The sequence below is a fragment of the Grampus griseus genome (assembly GCF_964374135.1).
Source record: "Grampus griseus genome assembly, chromosome: 11".
Taxonomy (NCBI): Eukaryota; Metazoa; Chordata; class Mammalia; order Artiodactyla; family Delphinidae; genus Grampus; species Grampus griseus.
Window position 1 is genome coordinate 40,555,438 of NC_139005.1, and position 21,886 is coordinate 40,577,323.

Genomic DNA, 21,886 nt, shown 5'->3' on the forward strand with positions numbered 1-21,886 from the left:
TATGTGCCACATCTTCTTTATCCATTCATCCGATGATGGACACTTAGGTTGTTTCCATCTCCGGGCTATTGTAAATAGAGCTGCAATGAACATTTTGGTACATGACTCGTTTTGAATTATGGGATTGCTGAGTCATATGGTAGTTCTATTTGTAGTTTTTTAAGGAATCTCCATACTGTTCTCCACAGTGGCTGTATCAATTTACATTCCCACCAACAGTTACATGTACCTGTCCAGTATTCCCAGCACCACTTATTGAAGAGGCTGTCCTTTCTCCACTGTACATTCCTGTGAAAGGGCCACATTTAAGGAGAATTATTTATTTATATAAATGTGAGGTTTCATTAAAATATCTATCATTACCCAGCATTTCTCAACATAATCAATTAATCTATTAAATTACTTTGCTGATAATAATACTATATTGTGAGATCCTTAAATAACTGTTAATTTCTCTTGATTTCTTTATATTGCTTACCCTAGTGGACATTCACAAAGCAGCCTACATACTTGTCAACAAAACTAATTTAGTATTATTGTGCTCTCTCTCTCCTTCATATTTTTTTATGCAGCATGGAATTCATCAGCAACTGGAAATGAAGGCTTTTTAAAGCAAATTTAAAAATCTCTTCAATCTGACAAGCATTTGTTGAGATACTACTATGTGGCTACCATTATACTAGACTGTGAAAAATATATGATAGGGACCTGTGAAGAAACTAAAAAACAACAAAAAAAAATTTAAGATAGAATATAATATTCAAGTGCTAACAAGGGACATGAAGAAGAGACCTGTGAGGAGCAGAGTCTTTGGGAGAATCTTATGGAGCGAGAAGACTGACTGACAAATGAAGGCATTTCAGATAGGCTTTTCAATGAGCCATGGCTTTGGAGGTGAGTGCGGAGTTTGTTATTTCAGGGAAAAAGTAAGGAGACTGGTTTAATTGAGATGAGGTAATGTTGAGTTTACTGCAGATCAGAGTAGGAGAGTATGGGACAGAAATATCAGCAATTCGAAGGGGAAATTAATTTGGTATCTAAATGAAAAATGAAGGGATTCATTTGAGGTTAAGGGAGATTACATAGGATCAGAATGGTAAGGTCTTGAAAGCAAATAATAACAGTTTGGTAAAAATGAAACTTTCAATTTAGGAAGATTTTTTGAAATAATAGAATAGAAAAAATCCATTGGAGAAGATCAAGACATGACTGTTTCAAACGATGAGTGTCAGAGCTAGGATATAGAAGTGGGACTGATAAGGGAGGGATAAATCCTAGTAAGTGTTGCTAAAGATAATAAGGATTTTGGATCATCTAACAGAAAATTATAAAGATAATTTAAAATTTTTTTTGTTGTATTTCATTTGAATTAATGGCAGAACATCAATGAAGAGGCTATCCAGGCTAAGTACTACCAAATAGGATTATATTGAGCAGAGATGTGGGTACCTAATTCAAGGGAACTTGGGGCAAAGTGTGTTCTAGAGAGCTCCTTCAACTGTAAAATAGGGATAATAGTATTATTGCGTTGGATTGTTTAGATTAATTCACGTAAAATACTTAGAATAGTGCCAGGCATGTAGTAGGCCTTTAATGTACAGCAGTTGCTGTTAATGTATTTACTATTACTGCTGCTTTTTTCCCTTCTCTACTTTTTCCCTGAGAGCCGCCGCCTTTTCGGCAGGGGTGGTTGTTTTTCAGTACATTTTGTACAAGCTCGGCTTTTTATCAGATCTAGGTCTTGGGCCACGAGAACTGCGGAGTTATTATGGCCATGGTAACTATCCGTTTCGCCAGGGATAAAATGCGCCTGTAAAATTTTTACATACTCCCGTGGCACAGAATGGTGCCTTCCTCTGATCGCTTCCCCCGCCCCCCCTCCCCCCGGCCACATGATAGTACAGTCCATACTGCGGCTGGAAAAGGTAGCGCAAAAGTTGAGCGCGCCGAGGATTTTCTCTTCTCCCGGAAGCAATTGTTCTCTAGAGCCGGAAACAGTTGCTGTTTCAAGGGAGGTGGGACTGGGCGGGTCAGGCCGCAGCGGCTGACGGCGGGGGAGGAGCCGGGTCCGCTGCCGGGTGGAGGGGCCAGGCGAGTGTCCTTATCCTAGCTATTGGGGCTCCGGCCTGTAAGCCAGTTGGAGTCGCGTCGGCGAGAACGATTGGGCCGAGCGGAGAAAGTCATGTTGCTCTTCGTGGAGGTGAGTGGACTTGGGATTCTCGTCCTGCTCTGAGGAGAGCAGGAGTGTGAAGGCGCCGGCCGGTTCCAGCGCCATGTGACTTTCCAGGCCGTACACGGCGCGGAACCGGCAGATAGGCTGACACAGCACCTGGGCCGTGCAGGCCCGCGGCTCCGATTTGCGTGCTCGCAGCACTTTAGGAGGCTGTGAGAGGCGAGCGCCGTGGCGGGGGAGAACCGAAGGTGGAGTATCGAGGCTTCTCTGGTGCGGCGTGAGGATCGGAGGAAGGGGAAAGCGTCCCATATGGACCTTCTAGAGGAGGCGAGCGAGGGGGGGGGAGGGGGGCGGGGAGGGCGGAGTCTGCGGAGAAAAGGGTAATCAGGTGGGCGCGTTCCGGGGTGAACCGAGGCCTCGCGCGGCCCTCTGGGAGCAGGCGAGCAACATGTGGGGCTGCGGAGGCAGGAAGGTGAAATTAGGTAGAAGTGTTTGGGAAAGAAAGTTGAAAGCTTCTGTTTAGCAACCAACACCAAATTTTGTTTGGTCCCCGTCCCTAGATCTCTGGAACGTTCTGTGGGTGGCAAGCGAGTTACTGTGAACGGAGGAGAAGCCAATAGGGTTTGGCTATATAAAGTTAACTCAGGCAGCCGCTCTGTGGTGAGGAGCTGATTTTATGAACGGATAAGAGCCCTTTACAAGGAAAATTTCAAGAACGAGCGAAACCTAGTTCGGGGAAAGCCGGTTGTTTGGGTTTTTTTTAATTGTTATTTTAACAATAGAAATACTTTTATTATTTTAACTGGAACATCTGCTGTTGGCCTATTTTAGCTTTAAAACGTAGTGGTTTTACGAGGTTCAGTTTCTCTTATTTCTGTCTTTCTCTTGTGTGCAGTGAGCATCAGCTGACTGCCTGGCTAATGCTTTGAGTAGATTCCAGATCATATTGTTCTTGCATTGTGAAAACGTCAAACCAGCAAAGCTGCAACTTCGCAGCTTGGCACTTGTTAACTATGCCCACAAAAAGAATCTTTTCAATGAGGGAAGGAATTTACAGGTTGTATAATGGATCGGGAGCCAGTCTATGGCGGGTTTTTTTCAGACGGACTTGGGGAGGGGGGAATCTTAATCTATAGTATTCCGGCATAAAGTAGACACATGCTTCTGCCTTTTTTTTTAATCTAACCGACAATATGTAGCTGATAAATTTGATATCTTTATATTGGGTTTTAAAGAGACAGCTACCTTATAGAGTATTCCAACCTTGGTAGTAAAGATTCCAAGTAAATCATGAAGAGATTTAAAATTATTGAATCCATTCTGTTGATCGTTTTTTATCCTCGTTGTTTTCCTTAGGCAGAATAAGAAATCATATCTGATTTCAAGCAGTGCCAGTTTGTGTTAGGAGTGTTATGCCAAGCAAATGCTGCAGGTTTTAAGTGTGTATGTGTTTTGCCGGGCAAAGGACTGTGAAGTTGTAGTTGTATAAACATGAATTCCAGAATAAACTTTTGAGGTCCAAATTGATTGCTTTGGCTTTGTTAAAATGTGAACTTTAATAATAACTCCATTTATTGACCGTTTAAGCTAGATCCTCTCGTTTCTAAAACAACCTTTCAGTGTTCTATAGATGAGAAAACTGAGGTGGAGAGTTTAACTTAGTAAGACTAAAGTAGTGGAACTGGGATTTAGATACAGGTCATTCTGAAGCCAAATCATAGCTCTCACTAAAATGTTACATATAGTTAATATTTTCATTTTCTTTGTAAATCAGTATGTGGTTTTTAATTTTTCACATATAATGAGTTTTACTGAAAATTAACAATGGCATTAAATATTTGGGTCTAATTATATGGTATTAAAATCAATAAAATATAACATACTGGTCTTTCGGCATTTTGTTAACTAATATTCAATCCTTGTAACCTCATGATGTAGGAATTATTCTAAATGAGGGAAACAAAGTTCAGAAGTTTGATGTCTAAGGTCATTCAGGTGTAAATAATGTGGGGACTAAAGTCTGAAGTCTGGCTTCTAGAACATAAGTCACAGACTCCAAAACTTATTTTTGCACTTACTTTCCAATAAGCCAGGGGTTCTTAATCTGGGTCCCTAGATGGAATTGAGGAAGTCCGTGAACTTGGTTGAGGAAAAAAAAATTTGCCTGTTTATTTTCACTAGCTTCTAATTGAAATCTAGAATTGAAGAGAATTAAAAATTCTTGACATTTCAATGGATGCAACAAGAGAAGTGTTTTCATATCATATTACAGTTTTTGCAGATATCTTGAAATGTTTACGTGCATTGCTCCTTATTATATGTAAAAAAAAGTCTTGTTTAATGCACTTGTAAAGAAACATTTATTACTAAATTAGAAATTTTAAAATACTTTCATAACTATACTATAATTGATTTTTTGTAGTCCTGTGTATTTCATATACTTAAAAACATTCTGAGAAGAGATTCATAGGTTAATTGGACTACTGAAGAGGTCCATGGCATGAGGGAGGTTAATAACCACTTTACTACCAACTAAGTTGCTTTGGTAAGACTTCTCTAATCTGGGATTGATGAGTCCTCTGCAGCTGTGTTCAAAATCTTTTATTTGTGTGCATTTTTCTGGAGAGACCCCAGCTTAACTAGTTTATAACTGGAATCAGTGGGATAGATAATAGTAATGATAATAATATAATAATAGTTGTGTTCTCATGAATTGTGCTCACTATTGATATGTCAGGCCTGTTAAGTCTTTTTGCATGTATACATTTATATACATCAACTCAAACCTATCTATGAGGTAAGTAGCATTATTATCACCATTTTAGATATAAAGAAACTAAGGCACAGAAAGTTTAAGAAACTTGCCCAAGATCGTACAGCTAGTGAATATTGAAGGTGGAATTAGAACTCTAAATTGCAGTGTACTGCAATAGAAATCTATAGGCAGACTAGGAATCCTATTTTAGGTAATACTTAGATGTAACTTTTTAAAAACTTGGTCTTGCAGACAAAGGGCTATACTGACTTCAGTAGTATTATTGTCTTTATCTCACCTCTGTTCTGAAGGAGACACATACCGTGTCTGTCTCTCTGGGAAGAGGTACAAACGTTTGGATAATATACCAAATTGTCAAACATGTTCCAACATAAATTCGGTTACAAAAAATTCTGAAAGTTTGAAACAGCAATTTGCTGTGTTCTTCTGGCTGCTAGAGAGTTATTTAAGTTTTTGAGCGCCAAGGAGGCAGTTTGCAATCTTTTCGTGTTTTTATGGTTTGCCAGTATTTTATTCATTTTTCAGATCATTTTCTCCCTCCAGTATTTCCAGCCAATTATGTCTGCTCTAGTTGTTTGGCAATGTTTTAATTGGATTTCTGTCTCTATTTGAGTTTTTCCCTAAAAATGAATACTTATAACTACTTATTTAGGTAGCAGTGACTTTTATGCACCTTAGGATGCATACTCTAACATAATTTTTAAAAATTATGGTAAAATACACATAACAAAATGTATCATCTTAACCATTTTTAATGTACAGTTCAGTGGTATTAAGTACATTTACATTGTTGTGCAACCATTGCCACCATCCATCTCCAGAAGCTTCATCTTGCAAAACTGAAGCTCTGTACACATTAAACAGTAAATCCCTCTTCCCCCAGATCTTATACAATTTTAAAAGTAATTTATCTGACTTCTAAAGTTTTCTGCTTTTTTTTTTTTTTTTTTGCCCGCACCGTGTGGCATGTGGGATGTGGGATCTTAGTTCCCTGACCAGGGATCAAACCCGTGTCCCCTGCATTGGGAGCGTGGAGTCTTATCCGCTGGACCACCAGGGAAGTCCCTAAAGTTTTCTGCTTTTTTAGGTGATAACGTTTTAAATTTTAGGTTAGCTTTAGAATCTGAAGTAAGTGAGATATTTGCCTAGATAATTTTTCATTGATTTTATATTTCAGTAATCATGGGAAGTATTGTGCCTTTTACCTCAAGTATAGTACTCAGTTTTTTCCCATTAGCTTAAATAATCACATATTTATAAAAAGTTATTAGATATGACTTAGTTGAAATGACTTTTCAAAAATGACTGAAAAGAAGAAAGTGCCTTAACGAATTGTGAAATTATTGCCAAGAAGAATTATAAATAAGTGAATAGCTGAGTGATTTTTGAACAATTTGATTTTGGAATATTTATTGGAGCTGGATACAGAGTTTTAAAATGGATAAACATTTTCAAAGAAATATTTTCAAATATAATGGGCTGAAAATGAAGTAGAAATTATTTTCAAAGTGTGAAAAGTGGAATAAAATGCTCAGAAGTGAATATAAAGATGTAAAAGTACCTCATGGTGCTTCAAATTACAGTATGTGAAAAACCAGTAACTAGAAATATTGATATTCAACTATTTTCTATCAATTCAGGCTGTCTGTCAGCTCCATATTACTTGTCAGCTAATGGAAGTGATCTTTAGTACTAGACATGAACATTTGAAATCTGTAATTTTGGTCTCTCCCTAAGAGCTTAAAAAAAGATTTAGGCCCTGTAGGTAGAGATGGGGTCCGTGTCTGTATTGCAGAGGAGTGCAAAGTAGAGGGAGTTAGGAAACGAATGCAGCTATCATTGTGAAGTCTTAAAAAAATTTTTTTAAACTTCCACTTCGAATATCCTTAAGTGAAAATGGAAAGTGACTCGTTAGCTCTGATAGTGCTTGTAGGATTTTAATTTATTGTTCCTATAGACTGTGTTTTGCTTAAGTTGTGTTTTCTTTAAAGTTCAATTCTTGAGGGAGGTTTCCAGTCTTGAAAACATTGTAAACTTTTGTGTTTTGCGCTATGTTTTCTGTAAGGGTTTTGGAATCCTGGGTTCAAATGTTAGCTATGACCCGAGGCAAGTGACAACTTTTTTTGATCCTCAACTTCTTATCTGTAATTTGAGAATGATTCTTCTGACAGTTTAGGTTGTGTTCATGGTGGGTTTTTTTGTTTTCTTTTTTGTTTTGTTTGGCTGTGTTGGGTCTTTGTTGCTGCACGCGGGCTTTCTCTAGTGGCGGCCAGCCAGGGCTACTCTTCGTTGCAGTGCGCAGGCTTCTCATTGCGGTGGCTTCTCTAGTTGTGGAGCACAGGCTCTAGGTGCGTGGGCTTCAGTAGTTGTGGCTCATGGGCTCTGGAGCACAGGCTCGGTAGTTGCGGCACACAGGCTTAGTTGCTCCGCGGCATGTGGGATCTTCCCGGGCTAGGGATTGAACCTGTGTCCCCTGCATTGGCAGGCAGATTCTCAACCACTGCACCACCAGGGAAGGAAGCCCTGTGTTCGTGGTGCTTATGTATTAAGCCTTGTTTGTAATACAGTCTAGGTAAAGGCTTGACAGACACTATCATGTGATCATCACAGCAAGTATTTCTGGGAAATTTATTAAAACTACATGATAGTAGCACTATTAATTGCAAAAGCTACTGTGAGATAGCACTGATTTAAGAGACGTATAACTTTGAGTTTGAATCCCAGCATTGTTATTGATTTGCTGTAAGCCAAACAGGTTAATTACCTTACTTTAAATTTTTTATAGTTTGAGCATATTATCAATTGGGCAAATAAAACTTTTTAAATGAGAATGAAGCTTGCGGACTGTTAAAATTTACTCATTTATATGCAAGATTTAAAGAAATACAAATGATAAAGTGCAAATCGGCACTTTATATTTGCTCTTGTGGAAAAAAATATTTTTTCTAATGTATAAGTGTAAGTAAATGTAAGGAAAAGAAACTTGAATATCACATACTCATGTTTCCTCTCGTCTGTTGCCTTGTCTGGACATTTGAACCAATCTTTAGTTCAGAAAATATCTCTGTATTTATAAACGACTGGCTCTAAATTAAAGACAGAGGAGTACTTTAGATGAATATTACTAGGAGTATGGTATGAACATAGGCATAGAGCCAAGGATGAGGAATTAAGTTTTGTTTGATTTATATATTATTGAGGGAAGAGAAAAGCATTTTCTCTGTCAGGGCAGAAAAGTCAGGAGTAATCCAGGGTTTGTATAGTACATAGTTGGCCAGTATTTCATACCACTAGGTGGTGCAAACTACAAAATGGGTAGAGTGACCATACCTCCCATTTTGTCCTGGACAGTCATAGTGTACACCTGTTTTCTGGAACAGATGTCGCACCCCATTTTATTCTCAAAAATGTCCTGGTTTGTATGATAATTTTTCAGAGGAGATCAGAGATTTACTGTGTGCTTTTTGGCTGGTTGTTGTTTTTCCATATCATTAACAAGGGAAGATAGTGTACTAAATTGGTACTAAAGTATTTGTTGTTGAATTGGCTATGGGAAATGTAAATTTATAGGATTTACAAAAATTTGCAGTTGAGCAAGCCAAGGGAAATAGGGTTATTCTATCGTTTTGAGTTGGAGGAAGGAAAAAAATAGGAGGGCAGTGATTGAGTAATAATAAGATACATTTATATGAAAGGTTGCATAAAAGAATGGTTAAGAACATGGACTCTGGGGCCAGGCTGCCTGCTCAGGTTAGGCAATTTTCTAGTTGTATGACCTTGGGCAAGTTGTTTAACTTGTGTTTCTCAGTTTCCTTATCTGTAAATTGAGGATAATACTAATATATGAGATATTATAATTATTATCTATCTCAAAGGGTTGTTAAGAGGATTGACAGTCAATGTAAAGCACCTAGTGTCTGGTACATAATAAACATAAGTGAGTTGCTGCTTTCACATATACTTATGAAATATCTCATTTCAGTTTTCGTAACAAACGGTTTGCTGACTTGGCTATACACACTAGGAATTAAAAGGTGCCCTTTTTTGAAAAGGATTATTTTGATATTTAGTACTGATATTTGAGGTTTGAGGTTTTTTGAGTTCATTTGTATAGTTAGCTATTGGCTTTATCAGATGACCAATTTGAAGTAAAATGACTTGGTATTTTGAGGACTATTTAAATGCTAAATATCTATTAATTGGGTTCTTAGTCTTTAACAGTAAGGTGATTATGAATCTCATATGAAGAACTTTTTAGGAAGAAGTCTAATTTTGATTATATCTTCAGATCAATCCATGATTCCCCCAAAGGTGGTTGGTTGTTTTTTTTTTTTGACCGCGTTGGGTCTTCGTTGCGTTCGGGCTTTCTCTAGTTGCAGCGAGTGGGGGCTTCTCTTCATTGCGGTGCACAGGCTTCTCATTGCGGTGGCTTCGCCTTGCGGAGCACGGGCTCTAGGCGCACAGGCTTCAGTAGTTGTGGTGCACGGGCTTAGTTGCTCCACAGCATGTGGTATCTTCCGGGACCCGTGTCCCCTGTATTGGTAGGTGGATTCTTAACTACTGTGCCACCAGGGAAGCCCTCCCCCAGAGTTTTAAGCACTCATCATCTGTCATCTGACTGAGGAAGTGGGAATTTGGGGAACTTGTCTTTCCCTCTGATATTAGAGGATCAGCAGTAATAGTTTTATTGATGAATAAACTGAAGATTTCCTTCCAGGTGTGGAGTAAGTGAATCCTGATTTTTGACAATTTGGCAAATGACTTAGATTGGTCCAGTTACCTTGCTATTCAAAGTGTGAGCCTCAGTAACTTCTTTACCCAGGGCTTGTTAGAATACAAACTCACTAGCCCTATCCCTGAACTGCTGAATCAGAATCTGCATTTTATCAAGATCCCTAGATGATTCTTATGCACAGTAAAGTTTAAGAAACTCTCATATAGCATATAAATTTTATTATTGGTCTCCTGTGTGCTAGTTACTGTTCAAGGTGCTAGAGAAGAGTAAACCATAGACAAGGTCACTGCCACTGTGGAGCTTGCAGACAAAATAATTCAAGTTAGGGTAAGTGCTTTGTAATAGGGGGTAAATTTTATTGCATAAATTACCATGGATCTTACCTTTTTTTAAAAATTTTTTTTTAATAGCTGAAAATTAGCTGTACCATGGCCCTAAGATAGAAATCATTGCAGAGCTGAATTGACTTCTGCCCTGGGTACTCTAGTTCTTATCTGGTGTCTATTTTCTATATCCATTTCTTCTGTATTGTTAGACACTGTAGGTGGAACTGGGGCCAGGGACTGTTTTACAGACTTGGTGAGGAGATTTGTAATATTCCTTAAATAGTATGTAACTTGTTGTCTTAAAGTTTTCTCTGAGGCAACTGTAGTATAGTGGCAGACTCTGCAGAGTGCCTAGGTTCAAATTCTGGCTCTGTCTTTATTAGCTGTGCAGCCTTGGACAGATTACCTTTAGGTAATGTAAGGTTTTCCTTATCTACAAAATGTAGATGATAGAATTTAAATGTAGTTGTTATGAAGATGAATTAAGTGTTCCATAAATGTTAGTTATCCTTCTTTGTCAGAATGGGTGAAAAATTCCCATTTTTCATTTTTACTTTCTATAAAATGCCCCTAAGCATATTCTGGTAGGACTCTGAAGTTTCATGCTGGATGAAATGACAGGTGTTTATTTTTTTGGGGGGGTGGGGGGCGGCTGTGCCTTGCAGCTTGTGGGATCTTAGTTCCCTGATCAGGGATTGAACCTGTGCCCCTTGCAGTGGAATTGCGGAGTCATAACCGCTGGACTGCCAGGGAATTCCACCCCACTTTTTTTTTAAAGTACTTGTGGTGTTGTCCTCTCAGTATTGGAGATGTAAAAATTAAACCTGGATGATTGATCTGCCATGAGGCAAATAAGTTTAATCAATTTCTATACTTTATTTCTGTTTTTCAGCATTTGTAGGGTTAAGTGGCATGGGATTTCTGTTTCTGATAGTAAATAGGTAAGTAAAACAAACAGTTATATATGACCAAAGAGATGGTTTTGCCATATTTATGGTGACTTTTTCCTAACTCTTGGTTCTGTTACCTTAAAACTGCTCTTTTATGACCAGAAGATATCATTTTACCAAGAAATTTATGTTTCTGTTTTTTCCTTTCATTTGTATCTTTCCCCAGATAGGAACTGGCATAAAATGGGTCAATCATAAGGACTGCTTTTGGCTTATTCGATAATGGCATATATTGCTTAGAGATAGAGGTATTGATCTGTTAGTTTTATGGACTGACAATTTGAATTTTTTTGTGGTGATTTGAGAGTATCTTTGTGCTTACATACTGCATATGTGTATGTTGGCAGATAGTTTCAGCATGCACTTGGACAATTTACATCCTTTAATAGATGTTTTATATAACTGTAGCCTCAAGGGCTTACTTCTAGTTCTGTGGGAGAGATAAGGATTTTTTTTTAATGAGATAAGGATTTTTATGGGCTTCTTTATTAAACTTAGTCAAAAGATGAGTCAAACATGGTTATCTAGAATTTAAATGAAAAATTAAGTCTTTGTTCTCGTTAAACTGACTTGTCAGATTCATTATTGTGTCATTTTAAAGATTATTTGTTATATGAAAACATCAACGTTTTAATTTTTTTTTTCAATTAAAAAATTTATTTATTTTGGCTGCGCCGGGTCTTTGTTGCAGCACTCAGGATCTTTAGTTGTGGTATGTGTGCGGGACCTAGTTCCCTGACCAGGGATCAAACCCAGGCCCGCTGCATTGGGAGCTCGGAGTCTTACCCACTGGACTACCAGGAAGTCCCCACATAAAAGTTTTTTTGATGGACATTTTCAGTTTCCAAATTTTCTTTATATTGAGTAATTCTATAAAGGACATTCTTATGTATAAAGCTGTTAGGCTAATATTCTCTGTGGTAGCTCAAATAGTGAATGTTTTAAAAGTTTTTCACATCAGTATTGACATATTGCTTTACAAAGGTGTTATGACCTTATTTATTTATTTGTTTGTTTATTTGTTTATTTATTTGCTGTGCCATGCGGCAAGCAGATCTTAGTTCCCAGACCAGGGATCAAACCTATGCCCCCTCAGTGGAAGCATGGAGTCCTAACTGCTGGACCACCAGGGAATTCCCTCTCCACTTTTTTCTGTGCTTGTGCATTATTTCACACACTTGAATCATTTCCATAAGATAGCAACTTGCTTTACTGCTTTTCCAAGTGTCTTCAAAATGTGAACATTTTCCATGTCTTCTATATTTTTTTCTCCATTTTTAAAAACTTTATTTTGAAATAATTATAGATTCACAAGAAGTTGTCTCCAGAATGTACAGGGTGGTACCGTGTACTTTTTGCCCAGGTCCCTCCAGTAGTAACACCTTGCTTAACCATAGTATGATGTAAAGACAAGCAAATTTACGTTGATACAGTCCACAGAACTTATTCAGGTCTCATCAGTTTTATATACAATCTGGTTTTAAGGCTCTAGGATATTCTGTATGTGGCTGGACTACAGTTACTGAACAAATCCTCACTCTCTTGTTGGTGTCTTGTTCTATTCGGGCTGCTATAACAATATCACAGATTAGGTAGCTTATGAACAACAGAAATTTATTTCTGGGAAGTCCAGGATCATGGTGCCAACAGATTTGGTATTTCGTGAGGGTTTTCTGGTTCATAGATAGTGCCTTTTCACTGTATCCTCAGTGGTGGAAGGGACTAGGGAGGTCTGTGGACTCTCTTTTAGAAGAGCACTAATCTCATTCATTTTCATGACTTAAGCAACTCCCAAAGGCCCCACCTCCCAGTACTATGACATTGGGCATTAGGATTTCAATATATGAAGTTGGGAGTTACACAGATGTTCAGACCATAGCAGTTGAAAGTTTCTAACTTTTCACTATTATAAAATTGTGATGAACATCTTTGTATTTATATTTTTGTATATCTTTCTTTTGAGCAAATCTGACAAGTAGAATTTCTGGACCAAAGAATATATAATTTTAAGGCTTTTGATAAACATTGCCAACTCTTAGCAAAGTTATATGAATTACAGCAGTGAGTTGTTTCTTTTTATACTTGTCAAAATGGCACTAAGTAGTTCAATAGGTAAAATTGACATTTAAAAAAATTTTTTTAATTTATTTTTATTTTTGGCTGCATTGGCTCTTAGTTGCAACGCACAGGCTTCTCTCCAATTGTGGCACGCGGGCTCAGTAGTTGCGGTGTGTGCGCTCTCTAGTTGTGGTACGTGGGCTTAGTTGTCCTGCAGCACGTGGGATCTTAGTTCCCCGACCAGGGATCAAACCAGTGTCCCCTGCATTGGAAGGCGGATTCTTAACCACTGGACCACTAGGGGAGTCCCGGTAAAATTGACTTTTTTTGGCTGGGGGGTGGGGGGCCATGCTGCGCAGCATGCGGGATCTTAGTTCCATGACCAGGATTGAACCCGTGCCTCCTGCAGTAGAAGTGTGGAGTCCTAACCACTGGACACCAGGAAATTCCCTAAAATTGACATTTTGCAATTAATTATTCCTGCTTGTTTTTGTACCTTTTCCCTGTTTGGTAGATCTCTTACTAGTTTGCAGTTCTATTGTTTTATTTTCTTTTTTTTGCCTGCATTGTGTCTTTGTTGCTGTGGGCGGGCTTGCTCCAGTCGGAGAAATGGCTACTCTTCATTGTGGTGTGCGGGCCTCTCACTGCGGTGGCTTCTCCTTGTGGAGCACGGGCTCTAGATGCATGGGCTTCAGTAGTTGCAGCACACGGGCTCAGTAGTTGTGGCACACAGGCCCTAGAGTGTGTGGGCTTCAGTAGTTGTGGGGGTGTGTGGGCTCATCACTTGCGGCACACAGGCGCTACGGTGCGTGGACTTCAGTAGTCGTGGCTCACGGGCTCTAGGGCGCCGGCTCAGTAGTTGTGGCGCATGGGCTTAGTTGCTCCGCGGCATGTGGGATCTTCCTGGACCAGGGCTCAAACCCGTGTCCCCTGCATTGACAGGCGGATTCTTAACCACTGCACCACCAGGGAAGTCCCCAGTTCTATTGTTAATAGTAACCTTCCAAACCTTCTCTGTTTTTACATGCCAATATGTTTATCTGTACAATGATTTTATGTTTGTTAATATGAGTAAAAACCAAAATGCTTATTGTTTTGCAACTTGAATTTTTTCACTGAATAATATACCTTGGAGCACTTTCCACATTAGTGTATGTAGGCCTTTTTTTTTAAACTTTTATAGTATTCTATGTTATGAAATATACTACATTTTATTTAACCATTTGTCTATAGATGGATATTTAGGTTATTTTCAGTCTTTCACTAATGGGGTCAGGGCTGCAATATACATTCTTGTATATGTCTTCTTCTGTACATTAATGGCTTTTAGAGTGCATACTCTTAACTAGTCTGGAGAAAAATATAAACATGCCCAGGAGTACTGCTTGTCTATATGCCATAGACCTCACACTTTGATTATTCTTGGCACCATTAGCAAGGGAGACATCAGATTTATGGGTAGTATGCTGCTGAAAGGCATATAGTTAATTATTTTGAGTCATTATTTAATGCTTAGTGAAATAGTACATCCCGTCAGTAAGTAAAAGTTAAGTTTTTTTAATCATAATTCCCCAATATTGGGTATTTATTTATAAATTAAGTATACGTGGCATAATATATCTTGTATGTTAAATATTAGCCTTAATCTCTTTATCATATTTGGGACCTCCCAATTCTTCAGTAGCTTTCTACATTTGCAGAAATGCCCATATTATGAGTTAGGCCTCTCCAGTGAACGTACTAGTCAAAACGCAAATTCCCAGATTCCCTTGTATCTGGATGGATGCAGGCATGTTACTAAGAGCCACTAGTCAGACCACACCTACAGATGTCTTCTTTTTGAAAATATACAATGTAGGGAAATGAGGGTTCTATTCATAACTTCCATTTCATAGACAGAAGTGGCAGTAGAGGCGGTCAGCTTAAAGTGGAGTTAATACAAGGTTGAGTTAGTTCCTAATGGAGAAGTGACATTGGTGCTGGTAATAATAAAAGTTGTAATGGATTTGAATTTTGGCATTTACTGCTTGGTGGTGGCAGGGTTAGTGATTTCCTCATCAGGGCACTTCCGGAACATTTTTTTTTTTTTAAAAAGATGTTGGGGGTAGGAGTTTATTAATTAATTTATTTATTTTTGCTGTGCTGGGTGTTCGTTTCTGTGCGAGGTCTTTCTCTAGTTGTGGCAAGCGGGGGCCACTCTTCATTGCGGTGTGTGGGCCTCTCACTATCGCGGCCTCTCTTGTTGCAGAGCACAGGCTCCAGACGTGCAGGCTCAGTAGTTGTGGTTCACGGGCCTAGTTGCTCCGCGGCATGTGGGATCCTCCCAGACCAGGGCTCGAACCCGTGTCCTCTGCATTAGCAGGCAGATTCTCAACCACTGTGCCACCAGGGAAGCCTGACACTATCTTTTAATAAATTACGTTTCTGTTTAATTTAGCCAGAGTGGATTCTGAATTCTAACTGATAAGCATGCCCTGTTTACATGTCTACATAGGGGCAAATGTAAAGTTTACTTGCATTCTAAAATTGCTACATAGGGACTTCCCTGGTGGTCCAGTGGCTAAGGCTCCGCTCTCCAATGCAGGGGGCCCAGGTTTGATCCCTGGTCAGGGAACTAGATCCCACATGCATGCTGCAACTAAGAGTTTGCATGCCGCAACTAAAGTTCGTGCATGCTGCAACTAAAGTTCCTGCATGCTGAGAAGAAGATCCCGTGTGCCACAACTAATACCCGGTGCAGCCAAATAAATAAATAAATAAATATTAAAAAAAAAAAGAAAAAACCGGTACCTAGAGGTGTTTTTGATTGTTTGTTTCTTTTGCCACGTCGTGAGGCTTTCAGGATCCCAGTTTCCCGACCAGGGATTGAACCCCTACCCCCTGCAGTGGAAGCGTGGAGACCCAATCACTGGAGCGCCAAGGAATTACATACCTAGAGGTTTTTAAATAATACCTGGGTACCTGTCCTGGTGGGGCTACCTGGTGGTACTATAAGAAAATTGGTTGTTTATTCCCTGAGCTAATTAATGATATGAAGTAGTTGTGAATTAACATCTCTAAGCGAAGATGTTGCTTTGGTTATTCATCTTTGGTGCTACTTTAAAGATGCTTTTGCTCCCTTGCTACGTTTGACATTTTGTTATTGGTTTTGATGTTTATTGTAAAAGCTTTTAGCAGCCCTGAAATCAAAAAGCCAAGAACCACTCCAATGTAAGACTTCCATTTTAAACAGGCACATGAAAACAAGGAAGATTGTATCAACTCTGATTTTCTAGCACATCAGAAGGGTAAATACAGTAGTTAAACATTAGTTGGGTTCTTTGTTTTGTTTTGCACCTATGCCTCTACTGTTCCATTCAAATAGACAGTTGAAAGTGTACTCTTGGCCTGTTTTATATTAATAGCTGAAATAGAAGAGGAAGACCCAGTTTCTACCTTTTCTTCATTGAGCCCACTGCCTGGTTGCAAAGAACACTTACTTAAATAAACTATTACAGTGGTAACAAAATAGAAGTATGTACAAATAACAAGAGGGAAAGAGGAAGTAGTGACCAACACACATGAAGTTAGGTGTCCAAGGTGTGTAGAAACTATAAGGAGTTTTGGTAGAATAGGCATTATACATATATATACACACACACACACACATATATATTTTTAAAACTTGCTTGTTTACTTTTTTTACCTAATGAAGGTTTTATTTATTTATTATTATTTTGTTTGGCTGTATTGGGTCTTTGTTGCTGCACGCAGGCTTTCTCTAGTTGTGGTGAACAGGGGCTACTCTTCACTGTGGTGCGTGGGCTTCTCATTGCTGGGGCTTCTCTTGTCGCAGAGCATGCGGGCTCTAGGCGCGCCGGCTTCAGTAGTTGTGGCTTGAGAGCTCTAGAGCTCAGGCTCAGTAGTTGTGGCTCACAGGCTTAGTTACTCCGCGGCATGTGGGATCTTCCCAGACCAGAGCTTGAACCCATGTCCTCTGCATTGGCAGGTGGATGCTTAACCACTGCACCACCAGGGAAGTCCCATTATATTTTTTAAAATAAGGAAACTGGGGTCAGTGATTGCACAGTTACTGGGTGGAAGAGTGAACTTGATCTTTGTCTGTCATACCATAGTTGCCTCTCAATTGTTGGAATTTCTCTTCAATTTTGCTTTTTTTAAAAAAAAATTATTTATTTATTTATTTTGGGCTGCATTGGGCTTTCGTTGCTGCACGCGGGCTTTCTCTAGTTGCAGTGAGCAGGAGCCACTCTTCGTTGTGGTGCGCGGCGGCCCTCTCACTGCGGTGGCCTCTCCCACTGCGGAGCATGGCCCCTAGGCGCCCATGCGTCAGCAGTTGTGGCTCGCAGGCTCTAGAGCACAGGCTTAGCAGCTGTGGCGCACAGGCTTAGTTGCTCTGCGGCATGTGGGATCCTCCTGGACCAGGGGTCGAACCTGTGTCCCCTGCATTGGCAGGCGGATTCCCAACCACTGCGCCACCAGGGAAGTCCCCAATTTAGCTTTCTTAAGACAGTATTGGTACTTTTAAAGAAATATGAATTTGAGATTTTGGAAAACAACTGGGAAGGTGGTTAATTTTTAAAAATTATGTTTTAAGCAGCGCTTTAAGCTGGTAAGAAAGCAAATGAAATCTTCAGACCAAAAAAATCAGGAAGTACTAATCCAGAGAAAGAAGCAGGTGTTAAACTTAGGTCCTGCCCCTAATGCATCTGTTGATCCTTAGTGGCCCAGAGCTTAGATTTTCATCGCAGTGCTTAGAGACAGGACAAAAGATAAACTAGGGGAAAAAACAGCTTTCTCAGAGAAAAGGGAAAACTTGTCAGCTTTAGCCTTGGCTCTGGGTTGGTGGAAGGAGGGGTCTTATTCTAACCACAAATCCTCTTTGATGCAAAGTAGGGCTAAAATTCCCTACTTGTTCTCCAGAAACCCACGTTGAAAATTTTAAGTGATACCAGATTGGTAGTCTTACTGTGCAGTCATCCAGCAGAAAGAAAACAAATCCTCTGGGCTTCCCTGGTGGCGCAGTGTTTAGGAATCCGCCTGCCAATGCAGGGAACACGGGTTCGAGCCCTGGTCTGGTAAGATCCCACGTACCGTGGAGCGACTAAGCCTGTGCGCCACAACTACTGAGCCCGCGTGCCACAACTACTGAGCCCGCATGCCTAGAGCCTGTGCTCCACTACGAGAGAAGCCACCTCAATGAGAAGCCACCTCAATGAGAAGCCCGCGTGCCGCAACTAGAGAAAGTCTGAAGGCAGCAACAAAGACCCAACGCAGCCAAAAATAAATAAATAAATTAATTAATTAAAAAAAAGAAAATACACTTTCAGGACAAATGAAATAATGCATTGTAACATAAGGCAGAATGCGGTTTTTGACTTGGGAAAAAATTTCCACTTACAGAATCATTCAGACCCTCTATCACAGCTTAGATGGCAATAAAAATTGTACTGTGGAAAATTGCTGTAGATAACTCAAAAATTTGTTCTAGGTACTCAAACGCACACTAACATCAAAGATATGTGAATAGTTTTAATAAATTTAACAATACTTGCAAGTAGGTTGGGGTAAAGCAGTATTTCTATACTAATAGTATTTTATAAAAATATGTTTTTATTGTATAGGTAGCTAAATTTTACATATAAACGTTTCAAGTTCATCTGCTTAAAAAGGTTTATATTTTCAAGTTGAGCCAAAAACTTTAAAATATTGTTTATTTAATATTTATTATTAGATTACATAATATTATTGGGGATTTTCTTCACATTTAAGTAATGGAAAAGTTTTGTCTAAATTTATAATTTTAATGCACTGACTTTTTTTTTTTTTTTTTTTTTTTTTTTTTTGCGGTGCGCCAGCCTCTCACTGTTGTGGCCTCTCCCGTTGCGGAGCACAGGCTCCGGATGCACAGGCTCAGCGGCCATGGCTCACGGGCCTAGCCGCTTCGTGGCATGTGAGATCTTCCCGGACCGGGGCATGAACCCGTGTCCCCTGCATTGGCAGGCGGACTCTCAACCACTGCGCCACCAGGGAAACCCTGCTCTGACCTTTAAAATTAACAAATGGATCCTTTTAATATTTAGCAGGTAACATCTAAAGGAACTGGCTTAAATCCTAATGCCAAAGTATGGCAAGAAATACCTCCAGGAAATACTGATGCCACTCCAGTAACTCATGGAACTGAAAGCTCTTGGCATGAAACAGCAGCCACATCAGGGTCTCATCCTGAGGGTAAGTCGTAAATATTTCATCAGATTGAATCACATTTTGGTTAAACATACGGCCAAACCAGTTTATAGAACTTTTAATAGATTCTTTGATTATTTGATAAAATATATTTATAAATGTTTAACATGTAATTTGTATACCATTCTCGTTTATTTCTAGTACGAATGGATTGTCACTAATTTCAGACAGTAGCTGTATCTTTGGGTTCAGCATTTAACCCATGTACAATATGGTATTTTTAAATTAGTTTTGATCTACCATCATTGCCAGTGTTACTTACTCACTGTTTGATCTTAGGCAAATGACTTAACCTCTCCATGCTTGTTGCCTTCATCTGTAAAACATTAACAATAGCAATTAATTTGGCATTGGTTTTTCTGAGAATTAAGTGAACAAAGAACATGAAGCTGTCTTATACATAGATAGTACTATGTAAGTTTAAGCTGTTGTTAATCATTTTAGCTTATCCATAATGGTCAAACTTACCTCCTTTGGACTCTTACTTAAAATCTTGTGGATATTTTCCCAATTGCTAGAATTCTTTAAAATCTTGTTGTGCCCAGAGTGCCTAAAGATAGGATTTTAAAGAATTACTATTCACTTCCAGTATGTTTTCTTTAATACAGGTAATAGAGAACTTGCAGATGATATGTGTAAGGAATATGAAGTAATGTATTCATCTTGTGAAACCACAAGAACTACTACAGGCATTGAGGAATCAACTGATGGAATGATTTTGGGACCAGAAGATCTGAGTTACCAAATATATGATGTTTCTGGTAAACTTTATGGTTTTATTGTTAAAATGAGAATGCAGTATGCTAGTCTTTTTCCCCCTCCAGTCTTTTTATCATTGTTCTAGTAAACATGGCATTGATTGGTCTATTTTATTATTTGAAAAGAAGTTTATGTTAATGAAATATTAGGTGACTTTTATAAATACTGTTTTCAAATGGCCAAACATGAACATTGTAATTTAAAAAAAAAGTTTATTTTAAAGATCTTATTAAAGGAAAGTGTGAAATTAGAGATGAAAGGAGAAAACAGTCAATATAGTTAAAAAAGAGACCTAAATTACAATCTTTCAGAGTCCAAGTTTCTTGATCTATTAGTTGGGATCAACGCAAGTTCTGTCAATTTTCCCATCACTTTTGTCAGTGTGAAATGCATTTATAAATGTGAGATTGCAGGGATTAATTTTGAGAAAAAGGTTGTGTTATATCATAGTTCTACTACAGTTCAACTTGTGAGATATGTTTTTTTTCACATTCATTTAATTAGCATGGATTATTAATTGCTTGGACTTAAAATGGATAAAATTTAAAAGAAACTAAAGATAGACTGTAGAACCTGATTACCTAACTTTATTTTTCTAAGTTCTAAAGGGTTTCTTTGGAAAATAAGTGTAATAGGGAGTAGGCATCTCTGTCACTGCTTAGTTCCCTGGCATTAGTCAAGGTATATAAACCTTTGTTCTCAGTTTATTTATTATATATATCTGGATTAGATTTCTAAGGTCGGTCAGCTTGTAAGTTGATTTCTGAAGTAGAATGGGGTGGTATTTCCATATAGTAATTTAAGGTGGTTAGGTTTTGCTCCCTCCTTGTTATAATATACCTATCCTGGCTACTTTGAACTTAGAGTTGGTTTAAGTGAATTGGCAACCAACTGGTATTTTTAAAAGTTTGCTGTAATAACACTGAAAGCTTAAATGAAGTTATTATTCATTTAGCCAGCATTTGGGTGGATGAATTTTATATTAGAAGGGTTGCATATACTACATAGAAATAGAATGCTTCTTATTTCATTTTTAATGAAATTAATTTAATATCTAATATTTTGAATCTTGAGTAGTAAGACAAAGTAGTGGTAAAATCATGCACAAAATTTATCTTTACAGGAAAATATAGTGCTCTAAAATTAAGCAATGAAAAGAGTATTAAGAGATAGAAGTGGGTTTTTTTTTAATTGAAGTATAGTTGATTTACAATGTGTTAATTTCTGTACAGCAAAGGGATTCAGTAATACACACACACACACACGTTCTTTTTTATATTCTTTTCCATTATGTTTTATCACAGAATGTTGAATATAGTTCCCTGTGCTATACAGTAGGACCTTGTTTATCCATTCTTTATATAATAGTTTGCATCTACTAGCCCCAAACTCCCAATCCATCCCTCCCCTACCCTACCTCCCCCTTGGCAACAACAAGTCTGTTAAGAGATAGAGGTTTAAGGAGTGTGACTAACATCAGATTTACTACCGATAGTACAGATGTGGAGCCATATATATATCCCACTTTGTGTAGTTCCTGTCTTCAAATTTAGATTACTGTTACTTTTGTTTATGTATATAAATTTATTTGTTTTTTTGGCTGCCTTGGGTCTTCGTTGCTGTGTGTGGGCTTTCTCTAGTTGCGGCACGTGGGCTTCTCACTGCGGTGGCTTCTCTTGTTGCGGAGCACAGGTTCTAGGCGTGCAGGCTTCAGTAGTTGTGTCTCACGGGCTCAGTAGTTGTGGCTTGAGGGCTCAGTAGTTGTGGCTTGTGGGCTCAGTAGTTGTGGCTTACGGGCTCTAAAGCGCAGGCTCAGTAGTTGTGGTGCACGGGCTTAGTTGCTCCATGGCATGTGGGATCTTC

General features: G+C 38.7%; 1 protein-coding gene across 4 annotated transcripts in view; it reads left to right on the forward strand.

The window, feature by feature from the left end:
* Positions 1-2,054: 2,054 nt before the first annotated feature.
* LARP4 (La ribonucleoprotein 4) overlaps positions 2,055-21,886 on the forward strand; it is a gene marked incomplete at its 3' end in the record, with an annotated part of 65,294 nt that continues 45,462 nt past the window's right edge. For 2 of the 4 annotated variants that reach the window (XM_082665457.1, XM_082665460.1), the window contains exons 1-3: positions 2,055-2,200; positions 19,102-19,249; positions 19,873-20,025. In XM_082665457.1, the coding sequence (XP_082521583.1) occupies positions 2,183-2,200; positions 19,102-19,249; positions 19,873-20,025 (319 nt within the window). In that variant the 5' untranslated portion in view covers positions 2,055-2,182. Of the gene's footprint in view, positions 2,201-2,379; positions 2,422-19,101; positions 19,250-19,872; positions 20,026-21,886 lie in introns of those variants that run through there. The other 2 variants (XM_082665458.1, XM_082665459.1) reach the window with 2 other exon arrangements.